Source organism: Medicago sativa, chromosome 8 (assembly GCF_051527215.1).
Source record: "Medicago sativa cultivar Bolivia chromosome 8, Bolivia_mono, whole genome shotgun sequence".
NCBI classification, from domain to species: domain Eukaryota; kingdom Viridiplantae; phylum Streptophyta; class Magnoliopsida; order Fabales; family Fabaceae; genus Medicago; species Medicago sativa.
This window is the reverse complement of record NC_140756.1, coordinates 19,234,195-19,249,948: the sequence shown is the minus strand read 5'-3', so window position 1 is coordinate 19,249,948 and position 15,754 is coordinate 19,234,195. Positions and strand designations below refer to the sequence as shown.

At 31.9% G+C, this 15,754-nt stretch overlaps 1 protein-coding gene across 1 annotated transcript; it reads left to right on the top strand.

Moving 5' to 3' along the window:
* Positions 1–149: 149 nt before the first annotated feature.
* LOC146897579 (jasmonoyl--L-amino acid synthetase JAR6-like) lies at positions 150–4,486 on the top strand. Its single transcript, XM_085738501.1, has 5 exons — positions 150–199; positions 1,372–1,686; positions 1,777–1,878; positions 2,581–3,371; positions 3,680–4,486. Exons 2-5 carry the CDS (start codon positions 1,394–1,396, stop codon positions 4,219–4,221), a joined length of 1,728 nt encoding a protein of 575 aa, XP_085594627.1. The 5' UTR covers positions 150–199; positions 1,372–1,393; the 3' UTR covers positions 4,222–4,486.
* The last annotated feature ends 11,268 nt before the right edge of the window (positions 4,487–15,754 follow it).

The window sequence follows — 15,754 nt, the reverse complement described above, 5'->3', positions numbered from 1 at the left end:
TTTTCTTAAGGAAAAGTAATAATATTTTTATTAATTTTAAAAAAAAAACGTATACATCCCTCCTAATTCCGTCCAGATTCTATGTTCATTAAAATTTTCAAACTCAAATTGTTGCCTATAAATACTGGGACACATTTAGGTGAATCTTTGACCTAAGCAACTCACTTTCCCTCTGTCTTGTCTCATACAACAAACTTGTGTACGTTCCTCTCTCTCTCTTACACATCACATAACACACACTCTCACACACTGTCCATTCTTCATAATTCAGAACCATTTTTCAACCTTTCTTTCTGTTTTGACAGACCCTTCTCTTTTTCAGTCCCGTACTCAATCATATAGCTATTCATTTATTCTCAAATATTTCATTTTTCAGAAATCAGAACCACTTTTTGCTATTGTCCTTTTTACCCTTAAAAGGACTACTTTTACTTCCATTTGACTATTTTTCTTTTGACCTTTTAATAATCATATATACTCAATATTTTACATTTTATATTATTTCTACAATTTTCTCAACATGAACCGGATTTGAGTGTCGAGTGTTGATATTTTTTATATACTCAAAATTTAGAAGTTTGGCTGTGATTTTTGTTTCAGTATATTTTTATTTTTTTTGTAAATTTTCTTCTTTGTTTTGTTGGCTTCATTACTAGCCAGTTATGTTGTTTTCTATCATTTTCTCCAAATTTTCTTTTTTTAATGGTTCAGAGTATCTGTAGGATAATGTGTATTTGACTAATTTATCTTGTTTATGTTGTTAACTCGTTTTCAAAAATCTATTATGCTAGGTCCAGTGGCTTGAAAAACAAAGACAGAGCAGAACCTCATAAGTATAACAACATATTTCTTTTTAGTATAATAATAATAATAATAATAATAATAATAATAATAATAATAATAATAATAATAATAATAATAATAATAATAATAAAAAATAAATAAATTGTAACTGATTAAAAAATAAATAAATAAATTGTAATTGAACGGTGAAGTTTGGCTGACACAATTTGCTTATGTAAGGCAAAGTTTATTTCCACTTCATTAGTCTTTGGTTCTTTATGAACTTTTCTTTATCTAACTTTATTTTATCATTACCCTATTTCATTTGTGGTGGCACAAAAGCTCGGTAACAACGACCTTCCGACCGAATTTGTGTTCAGTATCTGATATGTGTCTGACATTGACATTAACATATGTGATTGCATGTATTGATGTGTCAGTGTCATATATTTTTAAAGCACAAAAGTAATAAAAAAATCTTATAATAATAGTTCCAAACTGAAAAAACTCGCTCATTGGTTCACTTTATAATAGAGCGTTCATTTTTTTTTCTTTTTCTTTATTTGATTACATTTTTTTTCATAATAGGTGCAGGTGAAGGACTGTGAAGATGAAGGAAATAACTGAGAAATTTGACATGGAAAAGGTGATAGAAGAATTTGAGAGGCTAACAAAGGATGCTGAGAATGTTCAGAAGGAAACACTGAGGAGGATTTTGGAAGTCAATGCATCAGCTGAATACTTGCAGAGTTTAGGACTGAATGGAAGAACTGATCCTGAAAGCTTCAAGGCATGTGTTCCATTGGTCACTTACAAAGATTTGGAGCCTTATATCAATAGAATAGTTGATGGTGATTTTTCTCCTATTCTCACTGGAAAACCAATCACTGATTTTTCCTTAAGGTATGACACACATTTTTTTTATTTACCTTCTCATTTGAAGCGAAAAAGTTAGAAGTTTCTGCATCTGATAAAATTGTTGTGTTTGTGCAGTTCTGGTACTAGTAAAGGGAAGCAAAAATATATTCCATGGAATGATGAATTGTTTGAAACCACAGTGGAGATATATAAAACCTCTTTTGCCTTTAGGAACAAGTATGATTCATAACTATTACTCCCTCCGTCCCGGAATAACTGACCCATTTTCTAAAAAAAAGTGTCCCAAAATAACTGACCCATTTCAATTTTCAATACAACTTTCATCATTCCCAATACAATATAACACTAAATAATACTACTTTTATCATTCCCAATACAATATATTCCACTTTCCCCTTTATTTATACACTTTTCTTAATCTGTGTGAAAAACCAAAGTAGGTCAATTATACCGGGACGGAGGTAGTATTACTCAACTTCATGTCATGTATTTTTTTTTTTTTTCCAATGTAGCACATAGTTGAAGGCGTGTCTAGTGTCCAACACATGTCTATATTCGACACCAATACGATATTACCACATGTGTTCCATTTAATCACTTTCATTTTTTTAAATTACTATCGATATCTACGTGTCAATGTCTATTTAGGTGCTTAATAAGTTCATAGATATTTCCTGTCTATGAAGCTCGGATATGACACTGACACGTTGACACCAATGATAATTTGAGAAAATGAAAGTAATTAAAACTCGTCACAAGTATTGGTGCAGTGTCGTTGTCGGAAACCAAACACGTCTTCAATCTGAAGTGTCGATGTTATTAGATTTATATTTATGAGGCACCATCAAAAGAAGGTTCTACCTGGTTTTCTGCTACTCAGTTATAGTGGACAAAAACTAACACAATTCCATTATGTAGAGAGTTTCCTATCGAAAATGGCAAGGCCTTAAGCTTCATCTACAGCAGCAAATTATCCCAAACAAAAGGAGGTGTGACAGCAGGAACAGCCACAGCAAATGTGTTCAGAAATCCAGGATACAAGGATACCATGCAGGCATTAAAATCCCCTAGTGTCAGTCCAGATGATGTAATATTTAGTCCTGATTTTCAGCAAACACTCTACTGCCACCTCTTATGTGGACTACTTTTCAGAGAAGAAGTTAGTTTAATTTCATCACCATTTGCACACAGCCTTGTGAATGCTTTCAGAACATTTGAACAAGTTTGGGAGGAACTTGTTACTGATATCAGAGAAGGTGTTCTTAGCAGTAGAATCACACATCCATCCATTAGAACTGCTATGTCTAAACTGCTGACACCAAATCCTGAACTAGCTAACTTGATCCACAAGAAATGCATAGGATTGAGCAATTGGTATGGATTGATACCGGAGCTTTTCCCTAATGCTAAGTATGTTCTAGGGATCATGACAGGTTCAATGGAACATTACTTGAAAAAGTTGAGACACTATGCAGGAGAGGTTCCTTTGGTGACTTCTGAGTATGGTGCCTCTGAAGGTTGGGTTGCTTCAAATGTGAATCCTAAAGTGGCTCCTGAGTTTGCTACTTATGTTGTTCTCCCTCAAGTTGCTTACTATGAATTCATTCCTTTGAAACAACTTGATGGAACTAAGGTGGAGCTTGAGCCAGTTGGATTAACTGATGTGAAGATTGGCGAGGAGTATGAGGTTGTTTTCACCAATCCTGCAGGTACTATAAATTCTTTAATAGCATTTTTTTCTTCTTACAAATTAGAATAAACCTTCAATTCAGTCTTTAGAGTACTAGTGTCGCCTCAAATATAATAAGTAATCTTTAATGTATCTTTATATTTTAAATGATTTCTTCATGATGCTTTTCTCGGATATTGTAAGTGTTAAAGTGACCTTGCATTCACCAATTTACTGAGATTCAATCTTTGTTACTTCAAATATAAAATATTAATTACCACATGATATCTTTTCAGATTTATATAAATCTAATTTTGTTTATGATAATTAATCTTGGATAATTTGCAGGCTTATACAGGTATAGGCTAGGAGATGTAGTAAAGGTTACAGGGTTCCGTAACTCAACTCCAGAAATCAGGTTTATTCGCAGGAACAATCTTATGCTTACAATCAACATTGACAAGAACACAGAAGTTGATTTGCAACTATCAGTGGAAACAGCATCCGAGTTGTTAGCTGAGGAGAAAATTGAAGTGGTTGACTACACTAGCTACATTGATTTATCCAAAGAACCAGGACACTATGTTATCTTTTGGGAGATCAGTGGTGAAACAAGTGATGAAGTGCTTGGTGAATGTTGTACATGCTTGGACAAGTCTTTTGTTGATCTTGGCTATGTTAGTTCTAGGAAAGTCAAAGGTATTGGAGCCCTTGAACTCCGACTTGTTCGAAAAGGAACATTCCAGAAGATTCTTGAGCATTATGTTGGATTAGGAGCATCTGCGGCTCAATTCAAGACACCTAGGTGTATTGGTCCTACAAACACCAAATTGTTGCAAATATTGCTGGAAAATGTTGTCAAGAACTATATTAGTTCTGCTTACAATTGAATTAAATTCAATCTAAAAATAATAATAATCAAATAATAAAATTAGCAATCTAATAAAGTAGTTTAAAGAGTATGCTGCAATATGTAGAAATATTTTACTTAGTCATCTAATCAGATTTTGTCACATAGATGAGATTGTGTCACATAGATGTTTGTGAGGTATTCTATGAAAAAAATATAAAGTGGCACTAAGGTGAAATCTGATTGAATAACTTTGTAATACAATTTTAAATATTAATGCATAATGTAACACCCCGTTTTCCCAACGTAAAAATTTCATAAATAAATCAGAGTTTTTCAACTTTAAACGGAATGCTACACTTCTTAAAAATTCATAAACTGAATAAATAACAATTTATTCTTCAAAATCATTTAACATAAGTAATTCAAACTTCGCAGCGGAAATTAGTTCAACAATAAAAATAATCTTTGGCACGCAGGCCTCAACATAAAAATCTCATAAGTCTTCTTAAACATTTATTCATAAAAATCCATAAGTAATACGTAAGGAATATAAATAGAAGACATAATCCCATCCCGTTACGTATCAGAGCACCTAAGACACACCTGTGAGGAGTCCACTCACGACCACAACTAATCCTGGTTACCTGCAAGTTACCCATACGAAGACCAACATTTCCAAGCAGAGAGGTGAGATTTCTCAAACAATAATATTAAGCATATAAATCATATAAAGTACATTCAACAACTTAAACATCTTATAATTCATTAATCATATCTAACAACTTAAGCTTCCTTAACTAGTGTCACTATTCTTCCTATATTAGTCATATACTTCGTATCATATCATCATATAAATATCATCACATATCTACAAATATTGGTCATAAGCATTATCATATATCCTTTTAATCATAGTATCATACATCATCTTAATCATAGACATAAACATCATCATATAACATCAAGTACTAATCATAACCATAATCATCAAATCATAATCATCAACTCATAAACAAACATCATCATCAAAACTATCATGAACATCAACAACAATAATCATTTAGCATCTTATAATCATCATACCAACTTCGTAATCAAACTCATAATCGACATCATAATCATAGTCATAAACAACTTCATGATTGACTCGACTCTTGACTTGACAATGCGACTCAACTCGACTATGCAACTCTTATCATCTTAAATCATCTTGAATCATCATGAAAATGCAAATGCATGTGGTACCAATCTAGGGCATAAGCTCTCGTCGCTTGTGAGCATAAATATACTCCTAGAGCATAAGCCCTCGTCACTATTGAGCATAAATATACTCCTAGGGCATAAGCCCTCGTCGCTATTTGAGCAAAAGCTCCTAGGGCATGAGCCCTCGTCTCTGGTTGAGCATAAGCTCCATCGTCGTGGTTGAGCAAAAGCTCCAGGGCATGAGCCCTCATCTTTAAATGAGTATGCATGGACTCAACATCTTACGTCTTAGACACTTCATGAACATCTATGACATCTTAACAACTTGACGACTTCATAACGACTCGACGACTTAACAACTTCATATCATCTTAACGTCTTAACATTTTAACATCTTAGCATCATGACAACATATGGATCACATAAATAATTCATGTCATATCATAATATAACAATATCAAATGATAATAAACAACATCTTAAAACATCATATTCATCAATCATAAACAACATCATATAACATCATATTTAAACATCAACAATAATTCACTATGTATCTTTGTAAAAACATAATAAAATATCCACAACATATTTTCATGTCAAACCAAAGCTACTGGAAATATATCACAAATATCAACAACTTTCATGTTTACAACAAAGATCAATTCAAAACAGAAACATATGAACAAAATGCAAAAACATGAAACAGAGAATGCTGTCACCGTACAATTTTGCTAAGACCTCCCTGTAGTATTTTCATCATAACTCACAGACCAAACATCATTTTCACGTCAAACCAAAGCCACTAGAAAGCTAACAAAATTATCTAAAACTTTCATGCTTACGCCTAAGACCAATTCTGTACCGATCAATACCAGTTTTCATTTTAAATTCGGAAAAGTTATGCTGAAAGTCCATAAAAATTCACTGTGACCTACGTGCAGTAATTTGACCATATCTCAAGTTCTATAAATCCTATTGATGTGAGACTAACGGCATTAGAAAGCTAACATCCATACCTACAACTTTCGTGTTTACACCTAAGACCAATTCCGCACCGATCAATACAGGTTTTAATATCAAAATTCGGGCAGAATGCAGATTTTCTCCAAGTTTCACCTAATCTCATGGTTCTAACCTCAAAACTACTTCCAATAATCATCCTATGGATTATCTAAGGTTTGTACACAATTTATATATCAATTCAACAAGTTTTCATCATCTAATCATCAAATCTCTCTCAAAACCCTAATTCTCAAATTCTCACAAACTCTCCCCAACTTGTTAGATGTAATCTAATGATTTAACAACTTAATATTAATGCAAGATAGTCTCACCCTCACCTTAGATTAATTCATGAATCAGCAGCAGCGTTCTTTTCCTAAGGTCTTCTCCTCTTCTCTTGACTTTTCTCTTCTCTTCTCTTCTTTCTTGTTCTCCTCTTTTCCAAAAAGCGGTTTCCGGTAAACTCTTTCTAACCTAAGCTTCTCTATTTGTAATACTAAAATATTCTTCCCAAATCTATTTAGGCCCAACAACTTATTCTTCTTTCTATTCTAACCCCCAAATCCACTCACACTAATAATCCTCATATTCTAATAAATAATATTTCTCTACTAAATATATAATAATACACCAAATAACAAATATATTTCCACATAAAATAACAAATATATTTCTGCACCAAATAACATATATATTTCTACACAAAATAACAAATATATTTCTACACCAAATAACATATATATTATGCTAGTAAATACCAACATATAACATAACAAAATATCACTCAACAAAATATATTAACTAAATTATAAAAAGACATCTAATCTCAATAAATCATATATCCCTCATATAAATCATATAAATACATAAATATATTCTAAAACTAAGTAAAATAATTAAATAAAAAGGAGGGCGTTACAACTCTCCCCAACTTAAAAGAATTTCGTCCTCGAAATTCAAGCACAATAGAAAATAAATTTAGTCATTACTTCTTCAAACAAAACACAAAAACCACATCAAGTTAGTCAGTTAAACATGATCACATAAAAAAACATAACTACTAACTAGGAAACATGACGACACGACACAACTACTCATCTACTTGGCCGGACGGACCGACCTGCTCTGATACCAATTGTAACACCCCGTTTTCCCAACGTAAAAATTTCATAAATAAATCAGAGTTTTTCAACTTTAAACGGAATGCTACACTTCTTAAAAATTCATAAACTGAATAAATAACAATTTATTCTTCAAAATCATTTAACATAAGTAATTCAAACTTCGCAGCGGAAATTAGTTCAACAATAAAAATAATCTTTGGCACGCAGGCCTCAACATAAAAATCTCATAAGTCTTCTTAAACATTTATTCATAAAAATCCATAAGTAATACGTAAGGAATATAAATAGAAGACATAATCCCATCCCGTTACGTATCAGAGCACCTAAGACACACCTGTGAGGAGTCCACTCACGACCACAACTAATCCTGGTTACCTGCAAGTTACCCATACGAAGACCAACATTTCCAAGCAGAGAGGTGAGATTTCTCAAACAATAATATTAAGCATATAAATCATATAAAGTACATTCAACAACTTAAACATCTTATAATTCATTAATCATATCTAACAACTTAAGCTTCCTTAACTAGTGTCACTATTCTTCCTATATTAGTCATATACTTCGTATCATATCATCATATAAATATCATCACATATCTACAAATATTGGTCATAAGCATTATCATATATCCTTTTAATCATAGTATCATACATCATCTTAATCATAGACATAAACATCATCATATAACATCAAGTACTAATCATAACCATAATCATCAAATCATAATCATCAACTCATAAACAAACATCATCATCAAAACTATCATGAACATCAACAACAATAATCATTTAGCATCTTATAATCATCATACCAACTTCGTAATCAAACTCATAATCGACATCATAATCATAGTCATAAACAACTTCATGATTGACTCGACTCTTGACTTGACAATGCGACTCAACTCGACTATGCAACTCTTATCATCTTAAATCATCTTGAATCATCATGAAAATGCAAATGCATGTGGTACCAATCTAGGGCATAAGCTCTCGTCGCTTGTGAGCATAAATATACTCCTAGAGCATAAGCCCTCGTCACTATTGAGCATAAATATACTCCTAGGGCATAAGCCCTCGTCGCTATTTGAGCAAAAGCTCCTAGGGCATGAGCCCTCGTCTCTGGTTGAGCATAAGCTCCATCGTCGTGGTTGAGCAAAAGCTCCAGGGCATGAGCCCTCATCTTTAAATGAGTATGCATGGACTCAACATCTTACGTCTTAGACACTTCATGAACATCTATGACATCTTAACAACTTGACGACTTCATAACGACTCGACGACTTAACAACTTCATATCATCTTAACGTCTTAACATTTTAACATCTTAGCATCATGACAACATATGGATCACATAAATAATTCATGTCATATCATAATATAACAATATCAAATGATAATAAACAACATCTTAAAACATCATATTCATCAATCATAAACAACATCATATAACATCATATTTAAACATCAACAATAATTCACTATGTATCTTTGTAAAAACATAATAAAATATCCACAACATATTTTCATGTCAAACCAAAGCTACTGGAAATATATCACAAATATCAACAACTTTCATGTTTACAACAAAGATCAATTCAAAACAGAAACATATGAACAAAATGCAAAAACATGAAACAGAGAATGCTGTCACCGTACAATTTTGCTAAGACCTCCCTGTAGTATTTTCATCATAACTCACAGACCAAACATCATTTTCACGTCAAACCAAAGCCACTAGAAAGCTAACAAAATTATCTAAAACTTTCATGTTTACGCCTAAGACCAATTCTGTACCGATCAATACCAGTTTTCATTTTAAATTCGGAAAAGTTATGCTGAAAGTCCATAAAAATTCACTGTGACCTACGTGCAGTAATTTGACCATATCTCAAGTTCTATAAATCCTATTGATGTGAGACTAACGGCATTAGAAAGCTAACATCCATACCTACAACTTTCGTGTTTACACCTAAGACCAATTCCGCACCGATCAATACAGGTTTTAATATCAAAATTCGGGCAGAATGCAGATTTTCTCCAAGTTTCACCTAATCTCATGGTTCTAACCTCAAAACTACTTCCAATAATCATCCTATGGATTATCTAAGGTTTGTACACAATTTATATATCAATTCAACAAGTTTTCATCATCTAATCATCAAATCTCTCTCAAAACCCTAATTCTCAAATTCTCACAAACTCTCCCCAACTTGTTAGATGTAATCTAATGATTTAACAACTTAATATTAATGCAAGATAGTCTCACCCTCACCTTAGATTAATTCATGAATCAGCAGCAGCGTTCTTTTCCTAAGGTCTTCTCCTCTTCTCTTGACTTTTCTCTTCTCTTCTCTTCTTTCTTGTTCTCCTCTTTTCCAAAAAGCGGTTTCCGGTAAACTCTTTCTAACCTAAGCTTCTCTATTTGTAATACTAAAATATTCTTCCCAAATCTATTTAGGCCCAACAACTTATTCTTCTTTCTATTCTAACCCCCAAATCCACTCACACTAATAATCCTCATATTCTAATAAATAATATTTCTCTACTAAATATATAATAATACACCAAATAACAAATATATTTCCACATAAAATAACAAATATATTTCTGCACCAAATAACATATATATTTCTACACAAAATAACAAATATATTTCTACACCAAATAACATATATATTATGCTAGTAAATACCAACATATAACATAACAAAATATCACTCAACAAAATATATTAACTAAATTATAAAAAGACATCTAATCTCAATAAATCATATATCCCTCATATAAATCATATAAATACATAAATATATTCTAAAACTAAGTAAAATAATTAAATAAAAAGGAGGGCGTTACACATAAACTTTAAACTTTTTAATTTTATCATCTGCCTCAAGCACTTGCCCAACATCCAAGTACGTATCTGCCATATCTGCACCCTCTCCATATTATTTAAATTAAAGAAGTGATTGACTATAGGAAAATTCTATGGTGAAGTTCTTCAATTAACTTTTTCGGTGAAGTTACCTTACATCCAATAATAATGCGCCACGTGTTTAAATGATGTCATGTCAATGTTGATGGTATACAGTTTGCTCAATATGTTCCACATAGACTAATTTTATTAGATTTGTTTTTAACCATCAAATTAAGCACCTCGCTAATGTTATTATGTGTCCATTCACACTATATTTATTTCTTTCTTCTCCTTTTTACAACAACAAATCTATTCCAATTTTCTCTAAAAAAAAAAAAATCTATTCCAATTTATTTGATGCTAAAACATGCTCCAATTAATTCCAATTTATGTTCAACAGCAAATCTTCTCCTGGTTTAAAGTTGATGCTAAAACATGTTTGAATAAATTGGAATAAAAATTTCATCCGATTTTATGAGACTTCGGTTCTCTATGTTAAATTGAAGAAAGAAAGAAATTGGTCACGTTTTCGAAAAAAAAGAAAGAAAGAAATTGGTCATGTTTTAGCATGTTAAATTGAGGAAAGAAAGAAATTGGTGTTGCTCCCTGTACTGCTATTCGTTGGGGATGCTTGTTTTCTGTAGTTGGTGTTTTTCGCCCCTTCCTCCATTCTTAAGATGTTGGGTGCTCTAATAGCTCTAATAATATTGGCCTTTAAAAAAAATATTGAAAACGATTTATATAATCATAATCATGGTTTTCAACGTTGAAATTGGTCTAAATCATCGGGTTTAATTTCGGGTTTTGAGGATCTGTACCGGGTTAAATTGACCCGGCTGGAGGTTGAAGATGATGTCTTTTTTTAAATTGGATATGTTCTTATAAATATGAAGGAACGAAAATATTATTAATTGATTTCACGTGTTGAAGTGGTTTAATTTATTGTAAAATGGTTTTTTAAGTTTTAATTTTTAAGTTTAAGTTCAAGTTATAAGTTAATTAAGTTATAAGTTAAGGTCGGGAGTTCTTAAGGTCGGGAGTTCGAACCTTGGCTGAACCTTTGATTGTTTTTATTTTTGTTTTGCTTTAAAAAAACGCTGAATAAAATAAATTAACATATGTTTTGGTAAGCATGGGAATACCTCAAGCTACAACCAAAACATTACTTCCAATGAACTACAGCCAATTTATTAATAAATGTTTGTTACGTTTGTGTTATATACTGAATTCATGTTTAATGAATTTTTTTTCCCTAAAGGAGGCTGAATATTTTTTTTTGACATACATAATTTTGTTTTTTAGAGACATATTTAATTTTGTTAATGTGTTGGGTTTTTTTTAAGGAATCTGTTGGTTTTTTTTGTATTTGTTTAGTTGCCTGGTGGCTAAAATACACCTTTTCCAAGGTTTAATGAATTTTTTTTTCCTAAAGGAGGCTGAATAATTTTTTTTAACATACATAATTTTGTTTTTTAGAGACATATTTAATTTTGTTAATGTGTTGGGTTTTTTTTTAAGGAATGTGTTGGTTTTTTTTTATTTGTTTAGTTGCCTGGTGGCTAAAATTCACCTTTTTCAAGGTGAATAAGTAGGGTATCTGGGGTTCGAACTCCGGCCCCTGCATGTCCCTGCCAACTGAGCTATGCTCACGGGGACATGTGTTGGTTTATTTATTTTAGTAGTTTAATGTGCTTAAATTATTTCAGTTAATTATGTATGTTTAAATTAGTTTTATTGATCAAACAACTTGCTAAAATAATATTTTCGTTCATTCATATTTATAAGAACTACACCAATTAAAAACAATCCAGAAACCTATCTTGATCGCTGACTAAAGGTTCTGATGTCATTGATGTTAACTAGGTTTCTAAAGGGATAGTTTGTCAGATCGACTTACCAATCAGATTCCGATCTGAAAAATTCCAGTTTCTACTTCCTTCTTACTCAATTAAAGTCATATTCAACGGTCTAATTGATTATATTTGATTTCGTTAGTTGGTTGGATTCGATCTGATCGTCGCAGGAATGTCCTTCCTTGTTGACTAGGTTTCTAATGGGATAGTTTGTAAGATCGACTTACACAGAAGATTTCGATTTTTGAAATTCCAGTTTCTACTTCGTTCTTATTTCAATAATGTCATATTCAACGGTCTGATTGATTATATTTGATATCGTTAGTCGGTTGGGTAAATTTTGATCGTTAGAGCAATGTCCTTCCATGTTGACTAGGTTTCTAATGTGATAGTTTGTCAGATCGACTTACATCAAAGATTCCGATTTCCAAATTTCCAGTTCCTGCTTTGTTCAGATTCTAACCACGTTTCAGTCACCGGAGAAGTGTAGTTCTTAAGTTGACTAGGTTTCTGAGGAGATAGTTTGTTCGATCGACTTACCTCCGGGAATCCGATCTGAGAAATTTCAGTTCCTATATCCTTCATGGTCTACCAAGGTCGTTTTGAACGGTCTGATTGATTATATTTATTGTCGTTCAAATTCTAGCCACGTTTTCTTTTTTTAAAATCGGGTGGCTCAACTTTTTTTTTAAAAAATTACTAAAATGTCACAAATTATTGAACTCCAAATTTCTAAATAAATAAAAACATGTTTTTTAGTGAATATAAAATACCTTACATTTGATGAAAATGACATTATTTACCAATAAACTTTTTTAATATATATTAACAAAATATGTATGTTACTAATTATTTTTTTAAGAAATATCTATTACTAATTATGTTAATCTAAATATAGTAACAATATATTCAACACCAAAAATATATATGTATAATAATAATAACATTACGTTCTTTCAAATCAAAGTATTTGATTCTACCAAAAAAAATTTGATATGTAAATAAAATGTAACTTACAATATGTATTGTAGTAAAAAAAATGTATTGTAGTAAAAAAAAAATGTATTGTAGTAAAAAAAAAAAACTTACAATATGTATTATGCTTCAAAATTTTAAAGTTTATAAAAAAACATGTTTATGATGTAGAGGTTATCAAAAACATTAAGAACGTACTAATAAGTAATAACTACCGTTAAAAACGCCCTTGAAAATTTGTCAAAAAAAAAACGCACTTGAAAAAAACTAGCATTTTTTTTTTGTGGTGTTCGGGATTCGAATCTCAGACCTTGCATATATTATGCATTGTCCATACGAACTGAGCTAAAGCTCACGAGGACAAAAAAAACTAGCATTAAAAACGTATTAAGAGTGATTCAATTTACACAACTAGCATTAAAAACTATGTTATTGAATATTGACTGTTAGATTCAATTGAAATTATCGAACCTGAGACCTCAAGGAGGAACACAATCCCAAGTCCCAAGTCAATACCACCAGGTCAACCCAAGTGGGTGATTCAATTGAAATTATTAAAAGAAGTTTATTGCATAGCTCCATGATTTAAAAAAATTATATTAAATTTTTAAAAAATTCTAATTTTTTTATAAAAAGAGATTATTATCTGTCCAAAAAAATAAAATAAAAGAGATTATTATAATGTTCTTAACATGTATGTTGAAAATCATTTAAAAATATAAAATTTTAAGAGTACTAGTAAGGTGTTGGTGTTGACACTAAGTGGAGGTCCAGTGTTGCCAATATCTGATGTTCATTAGACACCTCCTTTTAGTGGTTTCTATAAGCTTAATGTTGACGCAGCGGGTCCGGTAGAGGGTGATAAGTGGGGTATTGGTGTTGTTGTGAGAGATTATGAAGGTGTTGTTGTTGGTGCTAGTTCTTGGCAAATATATTCATTACCAGATTCAAAGGTTGCAGAAGCCTTAGCTATGCGGAAGGGTTTGGAATTCGCTAAAGACATGTCTTTTTTGAATCTTATAGCAGAATCAGATGCTTCAAATGTGGTTTTAGCGTTGAATGCTCACCAACAATCTTCCAACTATATTGGCTCTATTATTCGAGATTGTATTAGTTTTAAGGGTAGTTTTCGTAGTTTAAATTTTTTGCATGTTAGGCGTGAAGCCGACCAAGCTGCTCATTATTTAGCCAAATATGCTCTTAAGAATTTAGATTGCATATGGGTCGAAGAAACTCCGCCTTGTATTTCTGCAGTCTTGACATTTGATTTATTGCCAGACTTTCATTAATGAAATTGTTTTCAACGTCAAAAAAAAAAAATTTAAGTATTATTAAACAAATTTTAATTTAACAGGGACCAACACAAATTTTAATTTAAAAGTTTACTGTCATCACTTATTATTTTTGTTTTTCAATATCACATTGCATATGCCAATAGCTCACGAGTAAAACTTTCATTGTAGCCAATCCATTGTCATAGGAGTGCATATTAATTAAAGTTAATTTCAAAAAATAATTTGTTCGATCCCTCAAAAAAAATATTTAATTTGTTTGATAAAATAAATAATCAATTGTATCTTTGGTGTAGTTGGTAATAGGCATGGCAATGGGGCGGGGTGGGGGACTGGTTTTACATTCCCCGTCCCCATACCCGATTCTCATATACTTACACGTTACCTTACCCATACCCAACGAGGATGAGAAATTGAACCCCATCCCCGTCTCCGACGGGTTCGGGTATCCCCGCCCCATCCCCGTCCCCGCATTGAATAATTGTTTTTAATAAAAAATAGAAGTTTTTTTGCAAATGTTGTAATGCATTATCCAACAATATGCTCACTTTAACATTTGTTAGACTGATTAATTTAGTTGCTCCATTAAATATCAATGATAGTTTTTATAACACGAGAATTATCAAACAAAATAACATGGCATATCAATACAAAGTAATTTTCTGCATTCGGGACGAGTTTGGGTATGGGTTCGGGTGGGTACCTATGTACCCGTTACCCGTCCCATACCCGTGTTTTGAAATCGGGGAAAACCCAAACTCATACCCAAACCCAGTCAAAACGGGAAAAACCCGTCAAATTGGGTTTGGTTCGGGCGGATAACCACGGGTATGGGTTTTGTTGCCATGCCTAGTTGGTAATGTTTCACTTAATAATGTTTTCACTTAATTGAGTGATAAAGGTGTGGCATTAGTCCTTTCAAAAAAAAAAAAGGTGTGGCATTAGCAGCTGATATTTTTTTTATTTCTTTTTATACTCATGTTTTTCGCCCGTAACTATAAAATGGGTTATTTCGACCCGCGTTTCGATCCGAACGGATATCCCTTTTTTATATAAAGTGAAATTCAACGATTTTTACGTTCTTCTAATCGGAATTGAAATTCAAGAAGAAAACACATACTTCTTTTGATAATCCATAAGCCAATCGCTGATGATTTTTTTAAGGTTCTTGCAAAAAAAACTATCAATTTTTTTTTCTC

Excerpts from the sequence above, each read along its gene's own strand:
- LOC146897579 (XM_085738501.1), top strand. The coding sequence starts at position 1,394 with ATGAAGGAAATAACTGAGAAATTTGACATGGAAAAGGTGATAGAAGAA. Across the intron at positions 1,687-1,776 it reads ATCACTGATTTTTCCTTAAG|TTCTGGTACTAGTAAAGGGA; the intron begins GTATGACACACA and ends GTGTTTGTGCAG. Across the intron at positions 3,372-3,679 it reads TGTTTTCACCAATCCTGCAG|GCTTATACAGGTATAGGCTA; the intron begins GTACTATAAATT and ends GATAATTTGCAG.